Source organism: Oreochromis aureus, linkage group 5, assembly GCF_013358895.1.
Source record: "Oreochromis aureus strain Israel breed Guangdong linkage group 5, ZZ_aureus, whole genome shotgun sequence".
Taxonomy (NCBI): domain Eukaryota; kingdom Metazoa; phylum Chordata; class Actinopteri; order Cichliformes; family Cichlidae; genus Oreochromis; species Oreochromis aureus.
This window is the reverse complement of record NC_052946.1, coordinates 33,789,356-33,814,409: the sequence shown is the minus strand read 5'-3', so window position 1 is coordinate 33,814,409 and position 25,054 is coordinate 33,789,356. Positions and strand designations below refer to the sequence as shown.

General features: G+C 39.0%; 1 protein-coding gene across 1 annotated transcript; it reads left to right on the top strand.

Annotated features, from left to right (window-relative positions):
* Window positions 1-989: 989 nt before the first annotated feature.
* On the top strand, window positions 990-25,054 carry cers5 (ceramide synthase 5). The gene is made up of 10 exons (XM_031738670.2): window positions 990-1,322; window positions 10,521-10,626; window positions 13,233-13,363; window positions 13,709-13,766; window positions 13,914-13,964; window positions 15,460-15,552; window positions 18,486-18,614; window positions 19,389-19,495; window positions 20,391-20,547; window positions 24,111-25,054. The coding sequence occupies exons 1-10, from the start codon at window positions 1,150-1,152 to the stop codon at window positions 24,273-24,275; spliced, it is 1,170 nt and encodes a 389-aa protein (XP_031594530.1). The 5' UTR covers window positions 990-1,149; the 3' UTR covers window positions 24,276-25,054.

The window sequence follows — 25,054 nt, the reverse complement described above, 5'->3', positions numbered from 1 at the left end:
AGAAATTAAAATGAAAGGATACGAATGCCATGCGTTCACACATGTGCCCATCCCTTCAGCGAGGGAGGAGGGACTTGCTTCACTTCCTCAATTCCGCTCGGCAAGCAATATGAGTCAAGTTAGAGATAAAATCCAGGAACCTGCATTTGAAATTAAGTGAGTGATCTATGCCAGCAAATTTAAAATGTCACTCATGAGAGGAGGGAAAAAAATCGCAATTCCTGTCTCTTCTGTCACACCAAGCCTCTGCACATCCTCCTTCACTGAATCCACGAACCTCCTCTGAGGTCTTCCTCTTTTCCTCCTATGTGGCAGCTTAATCTTCAACATATTTTCTCCATTCACTATCCGTCCTCTGCACATATCCAGACGATCTCAGCCTTATCTCTCTAGCATTATCTGCAAAACCTTTTAACCATAGCTGTTCCTCTGATATACTAATTTCTAATTTCCCAACAAAAATGTGAACATTTTCAGCTCTGTCACCTCCTGTCTTTTTGTCAGTGTCACCTTCTCCTAACCATAAATCATAGAAGGTGTAATTCATGTATTAAGTGTAGTATACTTCACTACCTGCGCTCCTTGAAGCTTCACATGTATTCTGTCTTGCTTCTACTAACTTTGATTCTCTTCTTTCCAGAGCATACCTCCACTCTTAACTCTCAAAATTAAAAAGGTCACTTATGAAAAGACAGTCTTAATTCCTGTCTGTCTTTCTTTTTAATAAGTGAAAACAGTTCATGTTCAGATGTGAGGATCGCTTCATAGTTTGCCTTTAAAAATATAAAGTTAGCAATCTCCAGCTATACAAAGAAGTAACAAAATTATTATGGCCACAATTCTAACTCAGTCAAATATTTATTTAAAAAAAAGAAAAGAAAAAAAAGAAGGGTGACAAATAATTTATTTGTGTAGGTGAAACGTTATACCGTTATGTAGTCATGAACCTTATTTTGAAAAACCCCAACCGGAAGCGTAGCTAGTTTTACGGTAATTTTATCACTTTTGCGGTAAAGTTGAGTGTGTCAGTCGGCATACAGAAGTAGCACGGGGGGGGCAGAATAGACATCCAACAAGTTTCACACATCTTTTCTTTGAGCCAAGAAATACTTTGCTGCAAACCGCGCGGGCACAGGGACGCGGGAAAATATGGCTGCTCTTTCAGCCTGGTTTTGGAACGAGAGGTTCTGGCTCCCTCACAACGTAACATGGGCGGATCTGGAGAACCCAGCTCCCGGGGTGGAGTATCCTAAAGCCGGACACTTGTTTACCGCCTTACCGCTAGCTTTGGGAATTTTCGTCGTAAGGATACTCTTTGAAAGGTTCGTATTTGCCGCTCATGGCGTTTTTTCTTCTTTAAAAGGGGGGGGGGGAGAATCTCCAAACGTTAATTTTAACGGATGCTGTGCCCATCATCAGGAAGATGTGTAAGCTAGCAGTGGGAGGACCATTCTCTTTAAATCACGGGTTCCCAACTTTTTCTCACGCCAAACAGCCATTTCGTTGTAGTCAGTGACTCAGCCTCAAACTTTCACACAAACTGCTGTCTCAACTGCACTTTTATTTTGTGGTTTCTTGTCCCTTTTCACTTCAAATTTAAGGTTAAACATGATCACTGAGGAACACTGAGGAAAGTTCACCAATGGTGATTTTGCTGGAACACTCCCTTTTCAAAAATAACATCTCAGGTGAAGCTTGTTTAGTAATTTGTGTGTCCGTTTTTAGTTGTCTTGTGGGGGTAAAGAAGAATGTGTAGCTACCGCACTGCTAGTCCGCTGCTTCATATCAAACCGGCAAATCTTCACGTCACATAGTACGTGATTAGGAACCATCCGTAAAATGGTTGGGTTGTGCTTTTGTTCATTCTGCATAATTGAAGAAGGAACACACACAGGTGTTTGGTACCTTTGGATAGTAGCCAGCTGCAGGCCCCGCTACACACTAAACAGAGATGTCTTGAAGGCATTTGACTCTGTCACTGCACAACAATGGGTTTTCATTGTTTAACTATTGCTACATAGTTGAGATGTTCTTGTCTTGAGATATCTGGTCTTCTTCCTCAAGTAAAGATAAGTGTAGGTTTACTGCTTTAATCCTGATTTATGTATTGTTTTTTAAAAGACCGCATGTGGCATTTCCATGACAGGTGTTGGCTGTTACAGGTAGGGCATAAAGGTACCGACCCCTTTAAAAGATCTCACAGTTGCTTAATTTCAACCGTTTTTGTGTGGTTTCCTTTGCTATGTCGTTTAGCCTGTCTTTTTGGAAAATGGTTGATAGAGGGGATATTGAAGATAAAGTTTGACAAACCCTTTTTCAGGCGTTGTAAAGAAAACGAATCCTTCACTGGTTTCTCATCTGAGTTGCCGCCACAAAGGCTGACAGACCTGAGTGGTAACAGGAAAACCACAGGCTCAGTTTTGAACTGTGCTACGGACTGACCTGATAGGGCGGTTTCACAAATGTCAACTTGTTGTTTGATTGAAAGTTTTGATGGAGGGTTTGTTTAGAAGTCGATGTGTTGGGGAAGGTTTCTCAGGCTTGACAAACCAGTCGTGGAAGTGTGAGTACGGCATTGCTTCAGTGAAATGGCATGAAGATGAGCTCTGATAAAGCCCTAAATTCATGTTTTGGAAACTCATTACCTAGGATTATTTAACACGTGTGTTATTTCATTGCTTCATTAAAAAATTGTCTTATGTTTTTCACAATGTTAAAGATGTAGGATATCAGCTTGTGGACAAAATATCACAGGTGTGATCTAGTACTTTGATATTTCTGAGGAAATAATGAACAAAGAAAACTGTACAACAGTTATCTGGTTGGTGTGGGATAAGCTGTTTCTGGCACCGCTTCTCCTACTTTCACTGTGCAGCGACAGGAGGATAAAGCTCAGTGCTTTTAAACAGTACATGAAACAGCTGTTTGGCCTTGGTGTTGCATATGTATGTGGACATGTATGATTGCTTGTTTGTCCTTTTTCTGCTCTAATCCTAGAAGTTACTTTCGAGTGCTCCCTTATTTCCCAGGGGGTCACCACAGCAGATGGATCTGCATGTTTGATTTGGCACAGATTTTGTGCCAGATGCCCTTCCTGACGCAACCCTCCCATTTATCCGGGCTTGGGACCAGTGGTGTAGTAGCTTGTGACCCCCTGAGGCTGGGTTGGTGTCTCCTCCCAGGCAGAAACTGGGCAACTTTCATGTCTGAGGCACATGTGCTTACCTCTATACTTAACCTATTTTATGTAAAACATTACTTCTGTTTTGTTTTGTTAAAAAAAGGTTTATGGAACAAAAAAGTTGTTCAAATATGCTTGAGTTTTAACCTCTTTGGACAACAGAAATTTGCCACAAAGTTTTGGGTTTTTTTTTCATAATGTATGTAGGTCTGCTCAATTATGATAAAAGCAATAATCACAATTACTTTGGAAAGACATTAATCGTTTAACATGATTGTTCTGTTATTTTACGCAAAAGTAATCTTTTCATCCCAATTATGTTATAATTTGAAGTAAAATTTGTAATTGAATTCCAAAAGTCAAATTAAACACCCCGGCTTAACTGTATATGCAGTTTTTGGTTTTGCACCAATAATGAACTACCTCAAAATATCAGGTGTTCACAGGAAGCGCTGAAAGCAGGCAATTGTTTCTATATGTGTTTGTCCAGAACCTTGCACTACGTCATCCATCCCTAGTTTCTTTTGGTCAGCTGTTGCACATGCTGCAGGTTTTATTTGCTCAATAAATGAACAGTGCCAGTTCTATAGTGACACAGAACCACAAGACAAGCATTGTATATTAAAGGATAATGCACAAATTAAAAAAAGCCTGAAATAATCTTAAAAGACTAAACAAAAAAACTTTTATTCTAAGTTTACTGTAAGTTTTATTCAGATGGCTGTCTTTAGGTATTTTAAAGGACCTGTATTTCTCAAGAAATTTCCAGAAGGTTAAGAGTTCATCCATGTGTTTTTACAGCAGGCCTAAACCCCGGAGGGATTAAGCAAATCTGTCCCCTGACATCAAAAGCATGACGGTCTGAAATTCCCTCTGAACATCGCCTTTGCAAAAATGGACACCAGAGTCCAGGCTCTGGGGCTGCTTCGACCTGATATGTGTAGGCAAAAACTTTATGAATAGTCAATGTGTATCAATGGTACACAATATTATGCAAGTTCCTGTAACTCAAACCAGTGCTGCTACCCCTAGGAGAGAGATTATTTTAAGGTTAAACTTTCTCTTGAAAAACTTAAACCTTGGTTGTTTTGGGGGAAATGCAGGTAGCGTGACAACAAACAACAAACAGATGCTGACGTCAAGAACTACACCTCTGCTGGTGCACATGACATATAGAAACACACAGGAAAGAAGGGAATCTTCTTAACATTACAGCCAGAACAGACAGACGAATATAATATGAACTATTTCTGTTAGTGTTAGGTAAGTACTATTGCTACTCAGGGGGTGGGTTTACACTTTACACTTTGAGGGACATCTCGAAACAAAGTGTTCAACTTTGGCTGGTTAAATTCTGACGTAGTCAAGTGCCTGTAAATAAGGAGCAATCAGATATTGGAGGTGGTGAAGGGGAGCTGCTGAGCTGTTCGATAAGAAGCACATGGCACTGAGCCACCTGTCTCAGGTGCCAAAGCTGCTACTCAGACCCTCTCTGATGAGAAGGTGTCCTCCGACAGCCTCATGCAGGGTGATGTTATCAGAGAGCATTTACTGGGTGACTGTCTCATTCATTTATTAATCAGAAGAAAAAAAGCACATCACAGCTTTAGTTCCTACTCTTCTAAAGGAAACAAAGCTTGTAGCATGCAGAGCACTGCACTCACACATGATTCACAAACAGGTTGAGTACACTTATGTCACTGTTGGAGGGTGAGCTCAAATTTTTTTTTTTTTTTTCATTTTTATCGTTTCAAGGAGTTACTCAGCCTAATCCAACCAAAAAAACGACAAGTCAGTAGGCTTACGTTATGATTGTTATTTCAGCATACGCTTGATAGCTCAAAATACTACTTAACCCATTCACCTTAGCTGTTGTTGCCATGCAAAAGAGGGAAATAATAGGTGCAAGTCTTAGCAAATTTAGCTCTGTGTAGGTGGATCTTGGAACAAAGCATGGTGCCAAAGTTAATTTCAGATCTCAGAATTTAAAACTGATCTAACTTAAGGTGCAAATTGTGTTTTGTTTTTTCTTTTAACATGTTATAGATTAGCATCAGAAGCCCCTCAGGATCTGTGGTAATAAACCTCTTTCTTGTTCCACCATGTATAAGTCCTACTGTTTTATCAGACAATATTATTTGATAACATCCTCTAACGATTAGATAACATATCAAAATCTTACATTTCACCTTCTACTGTTACTGTCTTCAAAAGCATATGCCTTTGTCCTCGAAAGGCTAGGTTCTCTCATGACGTTATATGCAGGATTTGTCTTTTGCCTCCAGGCAGTGCCTCACTCTGACTAACCCAGTAACAGCCCCCCCACCCCCGTTCTGGACCAGTTCATTCTTGTTCGATCGTAGTCATTGTTTTGCCACTGGAGCTTATTTTCTAGATGTGAGCAGGCAGGCAGTTTTGCGTGTGCAAGCCATTGTAGGCCATGTCATGAGTTGTTAACAGTGTTAAAACTACAAACTGAGATGTGTATAGCATAATAATTAGCCAAACCTGGTTTCCTAATCTGCTGTGGCTCCTTTGGGCTGTGTCCTCATAAACTCTGTTATTCTATATTCTCTGTTAGTCTCCTTGTTGAGAGTTCAATGTCCTCACTACATAATCTAACCTTGTCTCTTCCCAAAGTCATGCTTCCATGTTAAGTCATTTGTGTTTCAAAACACATGCTGTAAAATCAAGTCAAATGAAGGCCACAATTGCGTCGAGTACTCTGCTATAATTAGCCTGTGCTTCAGCCTCCGCTCTGGCACTGGAAGGTTTGCCAGCGTCAAGGTGGTACGTAGATCAGTGCTCTTCCCTTCACAGCTGTTCAGTACAGAGACCACACCAAGCCTGTCTCCTGGTAACAGGCCTTGTGTTGGTTAGGTTGTCAGTTTCTGAGTAGAAACAGGCATGTTTTGACATTTAACATAAATAGGTTAGCTTACACATGTTGCTGCTTTCCCCTCCTCCTACTGCTGTTGTCTGACGACCAGCTCTGCAGGCTCAGACTTGAATGAATATTTTTTTAATTCATGCTTTCTTTTATCATAAATTTAAGGACCAGTTGCGCCCAGTACAACCTTGTGGTTGTTGCTTGTGTCTGTGACACATCAACTCGCGTTTTGAGTGGGCAGCCGTTTAATAGAGATTGCAAGAGAGCTAATGTAGGCACTTAACTCTGGCGTCAGTTAAGAGCTGCACACTTTGTCGCGTTCAGCACTGTGCAACCTCTGAGCTTTTATTTGATCAAAATGCCAAACACTGATCCCTGCATGTTGCCTTTGCTTGTAAAGTGTTTTATGCTCAAGGTGCACTGTAAAACGTGGACTGCCTTGAGTAATGTTTAACAACATCATGCCACATGGAACTCATCTGTCCGGTCAAACTTCTCTGCGGAAGTAGGTGTACTTCGGATTTAGTTTTTTTCTTTTGCACCAGCGTCTTACAGTCATCATGCCACTCCAGTTTACTCTCAGTATTATGTTCAGTTTGTGAAGCGAAACTGAAATGACATTTAAAACCACCTATTTTTTTTTATTATAGAGCCACATGTGGATCTAAAAGATGTCTTTGTTTTCTTTTAACTTTATGAAGATGGGTTAAATACACTGTCTACTTTGTATGGTGTTGTGTAAGTTATATAACCAAGCTACCTCTAACGGCATACTTGTCATTGCTCTTCACTAAATGTGATTTTTAGCACAAGGAGAACAAAGTACTGAGAGGTAATTGTGTTTCTTACAGGGAAGGAGACAAAAAAAAACAGGGAGGACTAGAAGCTTGAGTGGTTTCATGTTAGACAAAAGACACTGATTTTTAGATTTGTGAGAACTTTTTCTTTTTTCTTTTTTCTTTTTTTGCGTTACTCATAAAGCAACACAAAGGCACTCAGGCTATTTTGTGATGAATTGCAGTTTCCCACCACTCTGTACACAGCCAGCACAATAGAAGTTTAAACATGTAGAGGATTTTACTGCAATTCAGTCTGGTTTGGTATTGCTAAACTTGGACTTACAAAACCTATTTGTATACCAGAGATTTATGTCTTAATCTTAATGCATCTATATTATCAAACCTAAACCTTCTTGCATACTGGATAGAGTAAAGATAAGAGTTGAGTGCATATCGAATTATAAAGCATTATAAATCCTGGATCTTAATTGGTCAAATGTATGCATGCATGAAAGTCTTTACAACAGTGATAAACAGCAGCATAAACTCTTTTCTTTTAGTTACATAAATAACAAATGATATTGCAAGTGTCTGATTATATTTACCTAGCATGCCACTATCCTGCTCTACATTTTTGTTCTTGGACTCTCTTGAGGTAGCTTTGCATGATTAAAAGTTCAAAATAATCCCTATATATCTTATTCTTGGTCTTAGAGCAGTTCCTCAGGTTATCCTGTCTGAAACAAAACATGTTAACTTTCTTGCCTCCCTTTAAAGCAGTTACTATAAAACTTTTTCTGGCGACCTCACTACCACAAGTTTATTAATTAAAAACGTTACATTTTGTTAAATAAAAGCAGGCAAACTCACATTTTCTTTAGGAAAAAAAACAGTCATTCAGACCCACCTAAACCACATCTTTAAGCCAGCTGTCTTCTGATTGGCAGCCACCCATAAACGCAACAGTTCTGTGAGATGATCCACTCTCTAAGATCTGTCTCTCACTGACATCATAAAGACCCAGCAGTAGAAAAAAACTTTCTAAGTGATAGCTTTTAGAGCTTTTGGCTTTGCACATATGCTGACCTCTTTATTTGAAATTTTGGCCATGTTTAATATGTCCATCTATTCGAAATATTTGACAGACAATGAGAAAAAGTAATAGGTCCTATTAAATATTTTCTAAAAGAAGGAAATTGGCTTAAATTTACTCATAGTTTCTTTTTTTCTTTTTTTTAAAGAAAAGAATGTCAATATCATTGATAGGGTAACACAATCATTGCCAAAGTAACAGTGGGAGGATACAGTCGTGTCCAGACCTTCTGGAGCTAATATTAAATACTACTGCATCATGTGCGATTGCTTCCCCAGTGACCATCTCTCCTGAAAATGTGATGCTCTGTAAAATCAGTGCATGTGACTCGTGTTAAAGCTTTTATTTGTGTTTCTCGTTTGCTCCATGTGCACAGTTTATAGGTTTAGTAATACAAATTCTTCCTGGAAAAAAATACCAGAGTCTTGTGAAATAAATGTAGAGTATTAACGTTATACCAAAACAAATATTTAGACTTTCTTTTATCTCTTACTGACTACATTTTTCCAAACCTCCTTCAATACTCTAAGTTTACTTGGCGGAAAGTTCAGCAGTTTACCTCAAACCGCAGTATCTTAAAGTTGTGTTTGTGGGACATGATATTTCAGACTTTGTGACACTGTGATAATTTACAGAATACCACTGGCATGAACTGTACATCTTGTGTTTTTGTACAGCTACACTAGGGCACCGGCTGTAGTCGTTAATTGTCTCCTTAACAACAGGCTGAAGTGACTCACAGCTCTCGTACAATAAAATATATGAATATGCTTATGTACATAGAGATTTGAATCTTAAGCTTCCTTACATAAACTTGTAACATCACTACATGTAGCCCAGAAGAAGCAGCTTAGAAAATGACTGTGGCACCACACTCACTGCTACATCGTCTTGAGTGGAATGTTTTTTGCTTCTTTTTTTCTGTATTACAGAAGAAAATCCATGTTTGCAAATCACAGGATTGTTCTGGTGTAATTTTAGCAGTCTAGATTTAAGCTTGTCAGTAATACAGTTTAAACACATAGTTTAAGCCCATTGTTTCTGCTGCACAATCTGGACAAGTATCAGAATTTGACCTTTGCGGCTACTAGACTGTGCAGCTGTTGATTTAAAGTTGCACTAGGTGAGTGTAGCACTGTCCACCTGCCATTACCACATACTGTGTGACAAGTCAGAACAATGGAAGTGCAGTAAGCGCAGCTCTCACTACAGAGAGGAGGAGCAGGATAAGAAAGTAATGCAGGTTGTACCTGTGGGGAAAGCACCGAATCGTGCTCAGCGTGGTTGAGAGATGAATGATTGGTCTACCACATAGACGGTATAAAAAAGGGAAGTAGCTTCAGGATCTGAAAAATAAAGTGAGGACCACAGGGGTGATGCAGGTCACTGCAAAAAGTCTTCCATTCCTATAGAAGGCTGTGGGGAAAATGACTTCTCACCTCTGGAAACACTTTTGTGATGAGTTTGTGGATTCAGTCACCGCCCACCCCTCCACCAAGATGACAACAGTTAAAATGTTCAGCTTATAAATGTCCAAACTCATTTACTGTTTACAACTCGAGACAAGATGATTAAAAAAAGAGAGCGTTCAGACATCAAGGTCTCTCTAGCAGAAGTAAAACTCAGGCTTTTGTAGAGTAACCTGTGGAATAATTGTCAATTGCCTACAGGTGCCTTTGTTTCCGGATTGCTGAGGTGCTCACCACACTCATATCACTCTCTGTCACTCCCCGTTTGCCCATCTGCACCCACAAAATTCCCACAGTAGAACAGCCTGCCGGGGGCCTGGTTACACTTGCAGTATGAGCATGTCTGCACAAATGATAAAACCTCCAGGTTGATACCAATATACTACCACGGGTAGGTATCACCTTACAGCATGTATCTGTCATGCTCTAATGGATAATATGCATATTACAGCCTCCACAGAACAGTAATCAGCCAGCATAAAAAAACAAGTGGCCTGTGAAATTGTTTGTGATTACAGGCAGTAATACATTTAAACCTGCTCTCAGCATATGACACTGTGAACTGTTTGCCTTGCCTGTTGAGCCACAGCATGACTTTAGCATTTAGACAGACATTTGTGGTTTCTTTCCTCGCTAAAAGTGACAGTTGAGTCATAACGCAGAACAGATCTGCAGGCAGGGATCACACAGGCTCAGAATCTGCGTGGCACGCAGCAGAGATGGACTGCTGGCCTAAATAGAGAATTTGTTTGTAAATTATTTTTGAATATATTCAAACCTACCCTGAACCTGAAGCTGTATGTGGGGAAAACAAGCTGACCCAAATAAACCGATGCCTGACTGCTGTGCATTGTATGTTTGCCAAACTTGCTGTCTACAACAAAAGCCCTCTAAACTGAAACTCTTACTGGAAAAAGAAAATGTACAAATGTCACAGATTACATGCTGTGTTTCTCCGTGTTAAACCATGAGGAAAGATACTGTCTGACAAAGGATTGAAAGATACTTAAAAATCCTGCCAGAATTACCATGTATGTCTTATCTTAAATAGCTTGCGTGCATGCCTTAGCAACAGAAAGTGACTTTCCATCTCTCGTCGCTGTCACAGATTTATTGCCAGTCCCTGTGCCCGAAGTCTCCACATTCATCAGGGTGTTGGAAGAAGAGCTCAGCCCAATGCAGTGCTGGAAAAAGTGTTTACATCCATCACAAAGGTTTGCATGACTTATTTCACTCTATTAAACATTTTTGTGCACAAGCATCAGTGCTCTTAGATATTATGCCTGAGTTCATTCACGTTATCTATCAAATCAAGACGGACACGTGACTGCACACAGTTTGGTGTGTTAATATCAAAAGTGCCTCGAGACACAAAATCCACTGAATTAAGATTTAACTCAAAGGCTGACATAATACAGTCATGTTTGCCTTTCTGTGTGGTGGGGTGTGTTAAAGATTTCAGAAAAATCCTCTTTTCTCGCATGTGATTACTACTGGTATTCTGCCCAAAGAAACTGCTGACATAAACATCAGCTTTACTCTGTTTATTCATTTAGTGTTGATTCATTAAAATCTCTGTTTAGACTCTGCTTATGTAAGAATTTTGTTCTTACATATTTTTTTGTCATCACTAATTGGTTATTTTCACCCAAATAAATGAAAAAAATAAGAAAAGGTAATAGTTTTGATATAAATAAGTGCTTATGCAAAAAGAAAAACAGCCAATGTTTGCACTCGAGATTGGAACTTAAAAGGTCTTATACTAAGCACATAAGTTTTAATAGCCACACTGAGAAGTAACTCTGATTCTGATCAGTATCAATTTCATTTCTTTGTAACCTTATTGCTGTGGCCCTTACACAATAGTCCCAGTCTCTCATGTAACATGTTGGAAAAATTAATTGCCCAATCCTGGAATTAAAGAAACGGTTGCTGTTGTAACTATTTCAAACATAGTTGGAAAACATGTTAAAATTATCAGCTTTTTTTCCCTATACCATATGTTCACAAATTATATGCTATCATGATGTAAATTCCAATATTGACAATTGTATTGTACACTCAACTAGAGATCCGATATTACGTATCAGTATCGGTCCGATACTGACGTAAATTACTGGATCGGATATCGGAGGGAAATAAAAAATGTAATCCGATCAATTAAATATCAAAAAAGCACCTCACAAAACTTGCAACATGGCGTAACTCGGCTCAAAACCGTAGCACATCGGAGCAGTATGCGTCACGTGACAGAGCGGCTGTGTGTATTTGTAGCCTCGCTAGCAATCCGACATTTCATCTCCGAGGAAGTTATCCCAGAGAGAAGTTAAAGCAAGTGTGTAAGTTCATCTCTGAATGTTTATAAAGCATTCCCGCGTTAAGCTTAACCGATATATGGAGCGACTGCCTCTCATTCTCTCCCCCTCCCTCTCCTGTTGCTACTTCAATCATGAAACTGATCAATGATCAGCTGATCGGCTTTTCTGTCGCGAGTCCGTCTCTCTTGTTTATTGCCCACTTCGCGCCAGAAAGAGGAAACCAGCGGCTGAACAACAGCAGCACGTTTAAGCTTGATAAACTGTTGTTAGAATTTATTTAATATTACTTTCTAGACCAGGATCCTTTTCTACGTAGCTGACGGCTGGTAACTGTGCAGGGCCGGGTCTAGCAAAGTTTAGCCAGGGGGGCCGATAGGGCATTAACAGGGAAAAGGGGGCACAAAGACATACTTTTCTTTCTTATTCTCATTAAAAATGTCTAGCTTTTAATAAATAATTATCCGAATCTTACACCCAAAGTTTTAATCTGATGTAAAATGTATAGAAGTCCATTACTGTATATAGTAACTGTTAAGTCTAATATACCCTAGTAAGCTATACTACTTTTTCCTTTGGGATGGTACGATCTGTGCAGTCTGCAATTCTTTTGAAGAAAGATGTTGAATCTATTTAATTATTCTTGAAAAATAATTTTTCTGTGCATTTTTTTTTCACACTGCATCAAATTAAAGTTGATTACGTCGATTAAGCATCATGAGGTGGAGGGTGGGGGGTTCCCTATTTTTTTTTGTTTTTTTGTTTTTGGCTGGGAGTTTTAGAACCCTATTAGTTAGGTTGCTTACTCTTTAAAATAGCAGAATAAGGAGGATGAAGTAGGTTTAAGTTCATTAGATTGATCAGTATTGCTGAACTATGAAATATTTTGGGTGCAGTGTATATTTTGCATACAGGTATAACTGAATAGCTTTAGTGGGGTTTTTTTGTTTTTTTTTTTAACTTGAGTATGAACTTATACAAAAAGCAGCAAGATATTAAAAAAAACAGTTTTATTGATTAAAAAACACACTATATCGGATTCATATCGGTATCGGCAGATATCCAAATTTATGATATCGGTATCGGACATAAAAAAGTGGTATCGTGCCATCTCTACACTCAGCAAAGCCAATACAATACCTGTCTGTCATCAGATGCAGGAGTTAAGCGGAAACATTTCTCCAGCATTTTTGTTTCCCTTTCTGTAAATAACTCCACAAGCAGACAGTGCAGAACTTGCGTGCTCTGGGTGGATGCAGTTAAACTCCACCTGATCATGTAGCAGCTTGCCGTTTTTCCTACTAGCTCTTACAACTTTTGACAAATGTTTAAATATCTAATATTTTGATATGATCTCAGTTTGATAAGAAGTCTCAAAATTTTAACCTCAAGTTGTTGTTTATTAACAAAGCAATAATACACAGGCTGGATTTCTAAAATAACCAAGCATATTTTATTTCCCTCGGGTTTCCTGTTTATTTATTTTTTCTTTGTTCTCATGACAGAATCCAGACTCTCGCCATCTGGATGGCCTGTCCAAGCAGCTGGACTGGGAGGTGCGAAAGGTCCAGCGTTGGTTCAGACACCGCAGGAACCAAGACAAACCCAGTACACACACTAAGTTCTGCGAGAGCATGTAGGTTAACTCCTATTGTGCTCACCTTTAACCTTTCTGCAGGCTCAAGTAAACTGTGGATTTGTTTTTGTGTTGATGACGTGTGATGGTGTGCGTATGTCCCAGTAGTTTTTTTTGTTTTTTGTTTTTTAAATTTGGTTATTTGATTTGATTAGATCTTTTTATTTGCCTGGTCCTTCAAGGTCTTTTTCTTGTTTTGACTTGGATTTAAATTTACATTTAGATTCAGGATCAGGTTACACTGGAATAGGAGTAGAGAGCGTGCATTCTAATACTCAGCATTATTTTACATTTGTTGTTCTGTGATTTTTGGTTAAAATGGTCAATTTCTTCTCGTACTTCTAGGTGGAGATTTACATTTTATTTGTGTATATTTACATATGGGTTCCAGTTTCTGTGGCAGGTGAGCACACCCACAAATGAAGCTTGGATACAGTGACAACAGTTTTGTTACCAATGTTATTAGATATTTATGTTATAAGTCAGTGTATATAATGGTATTGGCAATGTTTGGATAAAATAATGTGCTTTTGTCTTTACTTGATTTTAGTCCCCTTGGATGTGGGATACACGGCATTGTTGGTACGGTTACCCCTACCAGGTATGTTGTATCTCTAATAATTCCTTAAAGTCCATTAAACAAGCAGTGTTAACCATAACAGTAATTCCCAAATTGAAGCAACCAAATGAAGAATAAACTATTTATTTCTTGGTGATTGGACTGTACTCGGTGTTCTGTGAACAGGTGTACTAAATAAACTGATGCACAGATAGCCATGTGCAGATAAGTAGCTAATGTTGACTTTTTTTTCCCCTCTCCGACTGTCACAGCAGAAGCATTATCAGTATCTGTTTGCTCTTACTTCACTTCCTGATCTTCGGTACACAATAATGTGTCATAAAAAGCAGCCTGACTACTATTAATAGCTCACAGACATTGCTTTCCTGTTGATAGCCCTATATTATGCTGAGATTAAAGCTAATAATAATTCAGTTCAATTCAATTTTATTTACACTGCGCCAAATCACAACAACAGTCGCCTCAAGGCACTTTATATTGTAAGTTTGACCCTACAATAATACATACAGAGAAAAACCCAACAATCATATGACCCCCTATAAGCAAACACTTTGGCCATAGTGGAAAGGAAAAACTCCCTTTTAACAGGAAGGATGCTATACTATAATCTTCTGTTCTTGTTGGCTGGCCTGATTTTTAAAATATTCTGAAATATTTTAAATGTACTGAATGAACCTCACAAATTTTACAGGCACTGATGTGTTGATTGTCATTTAAAATAAATTAAGAACATTTGTCATACACTTTTATTGAACAACATCAAATACAAAAAAGTGAATGCATGACACTTTTTTTTTAATGCTTTACATCTCAGGCACTTTTATCACACATGTTTGTAACTGAATTTATCAGTCACCAATAAATCTAGCATTGTATTGTAGTTTTCAATATGAGAAGAATTTTTAGTTAACTCTCGTAAAAATAACCAAAACACTGTTGTAAAGTTACCATGATAAAATAAAAATGTGCAGAAAATGTGGTTTAAGTTTTTTATCGCAACCTGTCTGATCAGGCTTTGTTGCAAATCTGCATTGAGATATTGACTTTGAGTCAGATCCCATCAAAAGTGCTTTGATTAAATTGGATTACCTTTTTCTGAACTTCCAAGTAATGCTCCCCTAACAGACAGCCTTCATAAAGCAGTAAGTAAAAAGATTAAAACTAATAATGAAGCTGAACAAGTTAAAAGAATAAATAAGTGGAATATGCAAGCTCAAAAAAAAAAAGAAAGATAAGAAAAAATTAGGAAATACAAAAACTTTATTAACTTTGGTTTGCACTATGTGTGGCAGGAAGCGGTTCACTGGAAAGCACAGCCTCACGCAATATTGCAACATTAATGACATCATTCTGATTCACTAGGCAAAGATCACAATGTGTATTGTGATGTTTTGCAACACTCCAACAAGTGGTGACATTATGTCGGTCTCTAGAAGAGTTTTAAAACCGGCACTTTAAAATAAAGTAAAAGTCATTCAAACCTTCCTCTGCTTTCTCTCTTTCTCTCTCTCCTTAGGCTATGACTTCAGGTCTTTATCACTACTATGTGACAGAACTGGCCTTCTACTGGTCGCTCATGTTCTCCCAGTTCACCGACATTAAAAGGAAGGTGAGGGGAACACCAATCATGTGTTTGGTAGATCAGATCGCAACAGATACTCCACAGCTGCAACTTTCCGTTAAACATTGGTCAATATGTCTTTTGTTCCTCATTTGGCAGAGAAAATGAGAATGGGTGTGTATGTGATGCAGGGTTTTTCACATCTATGCACATAACATTAAACCTTAATTGTGACTTTGCTTTATTAACCAAAAAACAAAACAAAAAACTCTTCAGTTTTAATTAAGGGCAGTCACATGTGTTATATTTTTTTGGGGGGGAGGGGGAAGGGTGAAGCTGATGCTGTTCAGTCTGAATTCCTTGCATTTTCAGCACGAGGGCGCCCACTGTCATGTGATTGCAGGCTAGAGCAGGCCTAAGTCTGTTAGAATGACAGAAGTTCCACAGAAACGCAGTGTATGAGAGGTTGTGTTTGTTACAGCTGTTGGTGCTTTCCTTTAATGTCTTACTTTTTTTTTCTTTCTATGCAACAAATGCCTGGCAAGTGTTTTAATTAAGCAGCTTCCAAATTTCCTAACCTGTTAATTTAATTAACCATATTTGCTTCCACTCAGGTGATTGCTTCACTGGATTTGTGCTCATCAAGTTAAATGGCTTTTTATTCACATCGAAAATTCCACCAGGTTTTTCTCATCCTTTGCTCTATTTTTGCTTCATATCAGAAAAATATTGTGTGAATATTTACGCTAAAGGATTTTCCAAACAAGCAAAAGGGACTTAGCAGATTAAAGGTTTTAGGGCCTGTCAGAACAATCTGAGATAATAGTTTAATGTCCCACTGGCAGGAGATGTTAGCACTGTATGCTAATGGTATCTGACACGTAAATCACATTGGTGCTGAGGTTTAACAGGCTATCAGTGCATCTGTCTATCCACCCCTGCAGTCTGCTGCTAAAGCCTAGACGTCCTGATTGTCAGATGCATGTTTTCTGCTTTAGCATTAGTCTTATGTGTGTGTGCGTGCGTGCGTTTTGTTAATATTTTACCTGCATCTTCTCTTTTTGTCCAAGTCTTGCTGATTGGATGCCACTGCCATTGAGTCACATTTCAGTTTAGTTGAGTTTTAACTGTCTTTACTTGCAGCTGCTCCAGATACTACACTTTACTATATTTACCTTTGGCCTTCTGAGGCCCAGCCTGAGAGGTCTTTGTTTTCTTTGAACTGAAACAAGCTCTGGCCTTTGTATTTGTATGATATCCACGTCTGACAGTTTCTTTTTCTTTCTTTCTTTCTTTCTTTCTTTCTTTCTTTCTTTCTTTCTTTCTTTCTTTCTTTCTTTCTTTCTTTCTTTCTTTCTTTCTTTCTTTCTTTCTTTCTTTCTTTCTTTCTTTCTTTCTTTCTTTCTTTCTTTCTTTCTTTCTTTCTTTCTTTCTTTCTTTCTTTCTTTCTTTCTTTCTTTCTTTCTTTTTTTAAATTGTTGTGTTGAAGGTAACAAAAATGATCAAAAACACGTAGTTGATCCCACCAATCATGCATCACTGAAATTCTGCTGTGCTCAGAAAGTAGCATTAACACTTTGTAGTCAATTGTGCACTTTTGACATTACATTGCAACATTTTTGTGGGTTTTCTTGTGTGTCCTCCACATTTCAAACCCCTCACAGTTTATTGTTCAGTCCCTACAACCACCACTACCACTCCTGTTGTGTTTATCTCATTGTCTTTTGAAATATAATGAGATTTGATGTGATTTACAAAAAGTTTAATCAGTGACTGCAAGCTACCTGCTTTCTCAGGAAACAATGCACAGCCGCAAACCGTAACATTTCCACTTCAGTTTCACAGTTGGTATTGGGTTTCTTTTTAAAAGCTTTCTTTGGTCTGCACCAAACACATCTGCCATCACTGATGCCAAACCTCTATCTTTGATTACTCAGTTCAGACGACATTATGCCAGCAGGCCTGGAATTTGCCAGTATGTTGACTGGCAAACTACAGTGGACATCAAAGCCTTTTTTTCTTTCTTTCTCTCCAGCCTGGAAACTTCTATTTCAGTTTACAGACAAACACATTGACACCAACCACTGCACGAGTTACCTGCTGATTCTATGATTGAAATGAAGTTTCTGTTGGAGATTGCTTTTGGCATTAAATGATTTGTCGTTAAGTTGCATTTTTTTCAGGACGGCTGCTTTTGGACAAACTGGCCTTTGTTTGAAATCTACACCACTTATAGATGACTTTCCTGAAAGTAGAGTGATTTATGTTCTGTTAATTTGCCAGACTCATGGACATCCTGAAGCACTTTAGTGACATTTAGTTGTGTTTATTTGCTATTATTTTTCATAGGCGATCACAGCTTAATGTTATGCATGCCCTTCTTTTCCATCATATATAAAAATATAAAATATGACTGAGGTTTTTGGGTTGCTTTTAGTGTTTATTTTGACTTTCTTCTCTCTAAAATTTTGTGTTGGTGAGAGAGGAAATCTTTAATATGGTCATCTCAGCCTGACTAACCTGCTATGCAAAGAATAAGAAATAATTTGAGGCATTAACTGTGCAGAAATATTCTAGTACAGGTTAAGGGTGAAAATAGGGCGTTAGAAAGGGGCGTAATAGGTCCACATTCAATGGCTTGACTGTTTGCCCCTTTAGTGTTTACATTTGTTTACTATGTTTTAGATTCATGACGACATTACATGCTGCATAATCATGTGTATTGCCTTTGTTGCAAACATTTAAACTTACGGTACTTAGTCTGCTTACAGACATGAAATACAACTTCAAATACTGACCTAATGATTGTATTGGCTGAAGTTCAATGGTTACCAGAGGGACTGTAGTTCAACCCAAATGTGGCATGAGTGCAGGCACAAAATTCATTCGAAGGTAGTTGAGACAGTTCAGTATGGAAGTGGTAGGCACACAGATGCATATACAGTGCTCTGACTTTCCTCTTTTCTTTACTTATTTTTTAGGACTTCCTGATCATGTTCATCCATCACCTCGCTACAGTCAGCCTGATCAGCTTTTCTTACGTCAACAACATGGCGCGAGTGGGGAGCCTCGTGCTGTGCGTCCACGACGCCTCTGACTTCCTGCTAGAGGTCAGTTACACACGCTGGTGTCAGTAAGCAGTTTTTTTTCTTTGCTGTTTTGCATCCTGTACATGTTAATTCTCTGGAAACTCTTCAAATCGCCACCTGCTGCTGGTTTGGTTTCACTGTCCTGGCAGAGTTTCAAAGTTTTATTGTCACATGCACAGTAAAATATATTTTCCTGTACAAAGAAATTATTCCTTTGCTGTCCACAACAGATGTTGTGGACAAGAAAAAATTGCACATATAAAATGGATGAACAGAATAAATGATCATTTGAAAGCAATATAAACAATTACAAGGAACTACCCTAAGCAGACTAAAAGAAATAGAATAAAAATAAAAGATATGCAAAATATATACCAAAATCATCTGAGCTGCAATGGCTGTGTACATATTTATACAATTTACAATGCAAACTGCAATATTTTAGATGAGCTGCGAGCTCCTGCCAATTGAAAGCACATATGACACGCAGCAGGAATCACGATGAAATGGTCGGGACACATAGAAACTTATTATGGTAAAGGGAGTAAGATACAACTGCCAATGGTAATTGAGCAGCCTTGGCTTTTCCATTCAGTGGTTTCCCCAAAGGATATTTATTGTTTACCAGACTTTTTGCTTATCGTCGGCTGGGTCTCTAAACAATGGAGATGAACTGGAACCAACTTCTGCTTTTGGTAACATCTTCTTGTCTGATGTGTGCTGTGATATAGCACAGAACGTATTATAATGCTTTATTTCTGCTGTTTGCTTTTTTGTGTGTGTGTGTTTCAATAGGCAGCCAAAATGGCCAACTATGCCAAGTACCAGCGCTTGTGTGACATCCTCTTCATCGTCTTTAGCGTGGCATTCTTTATCACACGACTTGTTATATATCCAATATGGTAAGTACACCAGCACAATGAATAGCTATAGATGGTTATAGATTTTAGCTTTTTTCTTTTCATCTACCTCTTGTGCATTGGGAAGGTTATGTTTGTATTTTGGTCTTGTAAACAGCTCTTAAATTTAAAAAAAAAGAAAAGAAGAAGAGCATAATCTGTTGTCACCTGATCGGCTGTGACCTATCTGACAGCTGCCATTCACACTGGTCAGAAACATGCAGCCTACACTTAATCTGCAGTGCTTAAATGTATTTCTGCTGACCTAAGAATAAAGAAAAAAATGCCATGTGCTCCTGTTTAAATAAAATTATAATCTGAAACAGGTAGCAGCACTGTTATAGATCAGATGAATCCTTTTTCAAGACGTCTTAAAGATTCACTGGCTTTACCTCTGACCCAGAACACCAAGATCAGTGCTGGCGTTTACATTTAGGGACATGTTTGGATGCCTGCTTTTCCTCGGCAGAGACCTGGATGTTGCAGCTCAACTTCCAGAAAGAGAGACAGTCCTACAGACAATAGGGAACCTATCACTGGCAAAAGTAACCTGAGCAGCTATATTCAGTGTCTTGGTGTGGATGAGTGATAAAGCTAGTGTTGCCGCTGCAGCTACCTGTGCTGAAATCCATACCTGTGCTGGGGAGGTGGGTCTGTTGACAACCTGTTGTCACTCAAGTGGATGTAAAGGAAGACATGACCTCACAGACCACTCAAGTGACATTACCGTAGATCTGTGTTACTCGCTTGCATGGCTGCTTTTGGCTTGCAGGTCGGGATTCCACTCTGTATGTTAAAGTAAGACTCGTTTAAAGAGTGCTGGTTAAACTTATTTTTTCTGGGACTATAACATAGCAAGTCTTCACACATACGCCTGTTTATCTCCTCCTTCAAACAGGGTCCTGAACTCTACTATGTTTGAGAGCTGGGCCATAGTCGGGCCATATCCGTCCTGGTGGCTCTTCAACGTTTTACTTCTGGTCCTCCAAGTGCTGCATATCATCTGGTCCTACCTCATAGCCCGTATAGCCATCAAAGCCATCCTGCGAGGCAAGGTGGGTCACAAGGAGAGTTCAGCTGTCAGGAACTATTTGTTTTGACTAAAGAAAATCTCCAATTCAAGCTATTATAATGATGTCAAGATTCACTCATTCACATTCATTGGACACTTTATTATGTACAGTTGGTTAGTAACCACCCTTTGCCTTCAGAACTGTCTTAATTCTTCATGGCACAGATTCAACAAGGTGCTGAAAACATTTCTCAGAGATTTTGGTTCATGATAGCATGTCAATATTCCACAATGTTCCACCCCATCCAAAAGGTGCGCTACTGAATTGAGATCCTGGTGACTGTGAAGGCTGTGAAGTACAATGAAATCATTTTTATATTCAAGAAACTGATTTCAGATCATTTGGGTTTTGGGATGTGATGCGCTGTCCTGCTGGAAGGAGCCATCACATGATGCTACACTGTAGTCATAAAGGGATGGACATGGTGAGCAACAATACTCAGGTGGTCTGTTGCTTTAAATGCTCAGTTAGTTATAAGGAGTACAAAGTGTCATTACACAAAGCACCATTGTACCACCAGCAGCAGCTTGAACCATTGATACAGAGCAGGATGGAATAATGCTTTCATGCTGACCACTTGAATGTTGCAGCAGAAATCGAGACACATCAGACAGGCAACATTTTTTCAGTCTTCTTTTGTTCCGTTTTGGTGAGTCTGTATGAACTGTAGCCTCAGTGTCCTGTTTTTACAGGAGTGACACTGGGTGTGGTCTTCTGCAGCCCATCTGTTTCATGGTGTGATGTGTGCTGTGTTCAGGGATGCTCTTCTGCATACCTTGCTTCTAACTAGTGGTTATGTGAGTTTTTGTACTCTGCCCATTCTCTTATGACCTCTGACATCAACAGTGAAGTTTTGCCCAAAGAACTGCCACTCACTGGATCTTTTCTCTTTCTGAATATTCACTGCAAACCCTAGACATGGTTATGTGGGTAAATCCAAGTAGATCGTCAGTTTCTGTAACAACAATGGCACGTTCAAAGTCACTTAAATCATCTTTTTTTTTTTTTTTATTCTATTGCTCACACTTGACCATGTGTACATGCTGCCATGTGATTGGCCGATTAGGTGTTTGCCTTAACAGTTAATGTATGTTTTTATATTGCTCATGACTTCTGAATGTGTACTTTGCACTATTCCCTGACATTTTCATTTAATTAAAAGCAGGCCAGTCGATAATGAAAATCATCAAATTGGGCTTTGTATGCAACGCATCAAACACTTCCTGCACAAGAGGAACACAAAGTGTATTTGTCACCTGGTAGAATGATTTTTGTAATGTGGTATGAACACCTGCTAGTTTCACTTCACTATAGTTGACACACCCTGGGCTGCAAGTTTATATTTTTATTACATTTGTGTTTGGTGTGTTAGCAAAGATGAACAAAAGTCGCGTCACATCTGTTCCTCCCTAACTGCTAATTACAAATGTTGACATCAACAAGTGCTTTTCAGAGCTTTGCAGCTCACAGGTAGATGTGTTAGATGAGCAACAGAGATCATGAAATGGATAATAGTGCCAATCAGACATCTGCCTGTGATTACAGAATGTTTGTACAAGATGACACCACGGCTATTTTTGGTAACGCCTTTGCTGCCTCTTGTCTTTTTTCCCTCCATCCCTGACTGTGTCCCATTCTCTCTGCAGACGCAGTTTGCTTCCTCTCCCTCTGGAATGAGAGAGGGAGATCCTGTCTTTCTGTCTATCTTTGTCCAATGAGCCCTCCTCCGCTGCTCTCTTGCTTCTCTGCGTCTGCTCTGTCTGCTTGACAACTTCTCTGTGTTTGGCTGTAAGTTTCTGTTCACTCCCTGTGCCGTGATTTCTTTCACAAATCCTCTGTCCTATTTGTTTGCATAAAGACTCGTAGTAGCTGCAGTAGATTTTCATTAGACGTTACACTGAATTTGAAGCCAACAGTAAGAGGAGAGTAAATGATAAGCAATGTGGTAAGAGTGTTATGAATGTCAGGTATGTCCCACTGTTTCTCATTAGTGAGGACGGTGTTGAAATTGTCCCACAGCACCACCTTGTGGCAAATGTTGTGAGTATAATATAACTGCGGTTTCCAGTAACATGAAGCATCTTCTCATAACTCTTTAATTTGTCGTTTGTTACTTGCTGTGAGTCTAAAGCGTGAGGCCACGTTCCAAGACCCTCTCCCTACGCCTGCTCACACCATTTGCACATTTATGTGAAAAGTTCCTGTAATTATTTCCTCTTTCAAACAAACTAACTGTAAGTAGAAGTGGGTAGTAAAGCCCTCCACCACCGTGTCTGCATTGATGCGAGTTCCCTAACCTCATTTGTCAAAGGTGCAGCATCCGTTTTGCGTCCGATATGGAGGAAACGTCAGAGTAATAAACAAGATGAGCTTTTGTGGAAATGTTGTGCACTTGTTGGCCAACAAAATTTTGGACGTGTTTCCGAAAAAGTGCTTTGAAATACATGTATGTTTTTTCTGTAAATGTTAATAAAAAGGAAGCGCTTTTAGAAATATTGTAAATATATCAATGTAAATGAAATAGAAGAGGCACTTAGTAGTAATATAAGTCATCGGCGATGCTGATTAGAAGTTCCTGTTTCCATCAGAAATAGGCGAAGACAGCTCAAAGTTTTCCACTGTATTTGTCCTACCTTGTGTGAAAATGGCTTGCTTACATGTCTGATGGTGATGTTTTAATATCAGACAAAGATAACCCAGACAAACACAAAATGCACTTTTACAAATGATCATTTCATTTAGAAAATAGCTTGTATCCAAACCTACCTGACCCCAAGTGAAAAAGTAACTGTCAGTCTTTAGTAAATCATTAATTAACTGTGATAAATCCCAAATTATTTTAGAAGCGGAGTTCAGTTTCACTAGTCGCACCCAGGCCTGATTAATGCCAAACCTCCTGAATCAAGAAATCACTTAAATAGAACCTCTGTGACAAAGTGAAGCAGGCCAAACTGATGAGCAACAAAGTTACAGACATCTGTCTGGAAAGGGTCACAAAGCCATTTCGTGCCCCGAAGCTCGTGTTATGCAGCAGGACATTAATCAGAAACACACCATTAAGTCCACCTCTGAATGTCTTTAAAAAACAACAACAACAATTCAAATGTGATGTTTTGAAGAGGCCAAGTTGAAGTGTTTGATGTGACCTTAAACAGGGCGTTCATGCTCAAAAACTCTTCAATGTGGCTGGGGGGGGGATTAAATAAAAATGACAACGACAAGAAAGCCAAAATTCATCCACAGCAATGTGAAAGACTCATTACCAGTTATCACAAATGCTTGATTGGTTTTTCTGCTCTTCTGAGAAAGAACTACATTTATTAGGTTTACTGTGTGATTACTTTTTCACATATCGCCATGAAGCCTTGGTTAACATTTTCTCGTCCAGGTTCTAAAATGAAATAATTTAAAAACTGCATAGTGTCCTTGTTAATAAGTTGCTAAAACCATCACCTTCACAAATTACACAGAATGGCCTACTTTCAGTCTGCTGTGGTGTTTGTAATTAATTTTTTAACATTAACGTCATACTCTGCGTCTCCTAGGTGTGCAATGATGTCCGCAGCGACATAGAGAGCAGCTCTGAAGATGAGTCAGCCTCGCCAACAGAAGGCTTCAAGACCTCCCCTCATCCCTCTAAGGGAGAAAATGGCACTAATGGCCACTGTGCTTCTGCCAAAGCCCGAGCTCAGAACCACAACAGCTGGTGACGCGGAGCCTGAAGCCCCCTGCCGTTCATCCCCTCGCAGTGTCTTAGAGAGCTTTGTTTGTCTTCTGACATTCCTCTGATGCGCAAAGCTCGCTCCCACATTCTCTCTCTCACTCTCTCTCTCGCACGCACACACACACACACGCACACACACACACACACACTACACTGACAGTGAGTGCGCACAGATTCATGTGTTGGTGAACTGATGATAGATAGACACTGGGTCGTGTGATGAGGCGACACGTAAAAGCTGCAATGAAGTCTGTTGAAGCGAGTGATTTGCATAGCCTTATTTTTACAAATGTTGGGATTTATCCTGTGCTTGAAGATGTTCTTTGGATTGAAAGTTCTCTCCCAGTTTTATTGGTCAGATGAACTTGTTTAGTTGTTTCTAAGGGTTAATTCACAACAGACAGCACAGGTGTGTCACAGCAGACGTAGCAACATTAATTTAATATTACAGCTGTGGTTTTATCAGCTTTTAAAAGCACGACACCGGCTGTGAGAGACGGTGTGGCTGAACATATCTGCCCTTTGCGGTTCGTTGTGAAACAACCCTTTACCACAATGTTTGGCAATGTTGTGAGAGATTTGTTTTATTGTTCTTTTTTTCTTTTTTTTTACTTCTGAGACCAAAATGTTGATGAAATTGTTGGATATCACTGAGCTGTAAAGAATTCCAGATATGAGGATAATAATAAAGGTCGGCAACATGTTCCTACTTGAGTACCTAAAAAAAAAAAAAGTCTTTCCAAATATATTCTGTTGTTGAAAGTT

What these genes read in the sequence shown, in the direction of transcription:
- cers5 (XM_031738670.2), top strand. Translation starts at nt 1,150, where the DNA reads ATGGCTGCTCTTTCAGCCTGGTTTTGGAACGAGAGGTTCTGGCTCCCT. An exon ending in GGTTCCAGTTTCTGTGGCAG is followed by an intron (nt 13,767 to 13,913) that starts GTGAGCACACCC and finishes ACTTGATTTTAG; the next exon opens with TCCCCTTGGATGTGGGATAC. An exon ending in CCTCTGACTTCCTGCTAGAG is followed by an intron (nt 18,615 to 19,388) that starts GTCAGTTACACA and finishes GTGTTTCAATAG; the next exon opens with GCAGCCAAAATGGCCAACTA.